This window comes from Montipora foliosa, chromosome 11, assembly GCF_036669935.1.
Source record: "Montipora foliosa isolate CH-2021 chromosome 11, ASM3666993v2, whole genome shotgun sequence".
Lineage (NCBI taxonomy): Eukaryota > Metazoa > Cnidaria > Anthozoa > Scleractinia > Acroporidae > Montipora > Montipora foliosa.
In genome coordinates this window covers 45151316-45153852 of record NC_090879.1, presented here as the reverse complement: position 1 = coordinate 45153852, position 2537 = coordinate 45151316, and the positions used below count along the sequence as shown (strand labels likewise).

The following is a 2537-nucleotide window of genomic DNA, read 5'->3' as shown; positions in this document are numbered from 1 at the left end:
GGTCTTACTAGAGCCCGCGATATGGTCACGTAATACTGGTCAGCGGATACCTTGTTTTGACAGGTGTCAATTGACCATAATATTGATGTCCAATATCAAAGATGTATGCTGTAAACTAGCTATAGTGCAAACTGGACTATTGCTCCTCGATGAGCTCTAAACTTGAGCCCGTGAGATGGTTACGTGATACTGGTCACATTGGCATACATGGAGGGGCGGACGGGCGGAAGTACGTACGGACGTTCATGACGTCATGGCTATAAAACCAAATTTTCTCACATCGATTGGTTACCATATTTTCTTAGCTATGGTGCTCCGCGCGGAGCTTCGCTATTATTGCTAATGTGGCATTTATTGATAACAGTACTATGATTTAATATTATTGTAACTTAGTTAAAAAATTGTGTTTTGTGGGTAATCTTTTCACATCAGTTGGTTGAAATGTGCTGGATTATCTTGAAAAATGTTTCATCCAGTTGAATTTAATGAAGTTTTAAAAATCACGTTTCAATTTTCAAAATAATATATGATATGAAAATATCGAATTGATGTCAATTTTTATTTCTCAAGTTGTTTTTTTTTCAGGAACCTGACTTGAATAGTCACATGTCATTCAGTGCCTAGTTTGCAGTTAAGGCCTGATGATTCTTTCAAATTTAGCATGAAAATGAACAATGAATAAAGTTATTGCGGGATACTGAGTTTTCTGACTGTCAGTTGCTGTAAACACCAAAACTATCTTTTCTAACCTCGTAATTGTTTGGCAAGCACTATGGCCATCTCTCTGTAGTCTAAACCACGTACTTGTTCCCTTTTTCCTGACACCAGATCAATAGTCCTCTCCCATATTTTTTTTTTTTTTTCATCATCAGTGAGGTGGGCAACAATTTCTGTGACAACATTGGAGAGGTGTTCTTCATGTCATGCAGTGGCTTTGTTGTAAGGACTTCACACATCCCTATATAAAAGGTGAGGAATTTAAGAATTAATTTAATTTTGAAAAAAAAAATCTTTTAGATTAATAGATTTATAAATAGATTAAGGAGGATCTACTGTATGATGACTGTATTCATTGGCACTGAAAGTCTATGTTGTTTGCAAAACAATGGTCAAGCATATTAACTGCATTTTCTTTATTTTATGTATGCCAATGAGGGCAGCTAACTGCAAATACAGAAATGAGTAAATTCTATGTTGGCTCTCATCGTTAGTTTACATAAAATCTCCCTTCTTTTTTTAAGCCACACCTGTTTTCAGTGTCAAGTAGATTATGTCGAATTGCCATTAAAAAATTGTTCATACCCAAGTTGATATCTTCCACGCTCTTGTCTTGTTCATTTATTAGCAGGGATGACACTCTTTGAACTCCCTTGAGATGCTCCCTCAGAGTTTCTTGTGACTCTTTCTTTTCTCCTTCATCACACAACCCCCTTGCTGCACACTCAGCTCTCAGTTCTGCCACGGTCATGTTGTTGAACGGCCTGATGCCTCCATTTCTTTTTCTCCTCCCTGCTGGTCCTGCCTTAACTATGTTGCAGCGATCAGCCAACGACATGTGTAGGTTTCTGAAGCAGTAAACAAGATCTCTGTATCTACGGGAGTCTCCACTGCAACCACTACAACCATTGTTTCCACTCGTTTGCTCCCCACTTTCAAATTGTTGCTCTGGTCCATCACCGTGAAAAAAGCGCATCACATCTTCCACTGGCACTCCTTTACTTGTTTGCAGGTTGTTGGACAGCTGATCTAGACACTCTCTTCTCGTATCAACATAGGCAAGCTGATGCACTTCCTTTGCACTGTACCTTCCCAGAATGTAGATTTGAGGCTTTTCCACTACTGCAGGGTCAATGTTCCCATACGCCATGACCTTCATTTCAGGCTTGACAACGTATAGGAAGTGGCCATGGTTAAGAATTGTTGATCCATCACCCATCACCCCACATCATCAAGTGTCTGGTCCTCTCAAACTTCATGAGGCATTCTCTTCTGTGGTGTGGAGTATACCCTGCATGGTTACCATTCTCTCCCAAGACTCTTAGGCGTTCTATAACCAGTTTGTCTCTCATGTTCTCATATTCATGATCTGTATGTCCTCTCACCAGTTCTCTTCTCCTGGTTTCATTCAAAGAACGTTTTCTTCCAGACTGCAATACCTTCAGGGTCCCATCACTGTTGAGGATCAACTTTTTGAACCTTTTTGGGACCACCATCTCGCCAATGCTGTATTCTCCAGCTTCAAGTTTTGCCTAATTTTGAAAAACAATTATTATTATTATTATTATTATTATTATTATTATTATTATTTACTTTTTGATAAATAAATTTAATTTGTCATTTCTTTCATTATAGTTTGAGGGAAGCATCCTTGATCGTAATAACAAACAATGGCTCTACAAGGGAGGGGTGGACAATTTCTTTGATTTGACCAATGTTCTTTACAAACGTACAAATGGTTTACAAGATTTAAATGTAATGATGATTAAATGTTATGAATATTTCGTACAAAGGTCTTCTTTGTTTTCTCAATTTACTTT

The 2537-nt window shown here is 38.0% G+C and overlaps 1 protein-coding gene across 1 annotated transcript; it reads right to left on the bottom strand.

The window, feature by feature from the left end:
• Window positions 1-791: 791 nt before the first annotated feature.
• On the bottom strand, window positions 792-1867 carry LOC137977201 (uncharacterized). Its single transcript, XM_068824467.1, has 2 exons — window positions 1303-1867; window positions 792-958 (listed from the first exon to the last, which is right to left on the bottom strand). Exons 1-2 carry the CDS (start codon window positions 1865-1867, stop codon window positions 792-794), a joined length of 732 nt encoding a protein of 243 aa, XP_068680568.1.
• Between the last annotated feature and the right edge of the window lie 670 nt (window positions 1868-2537).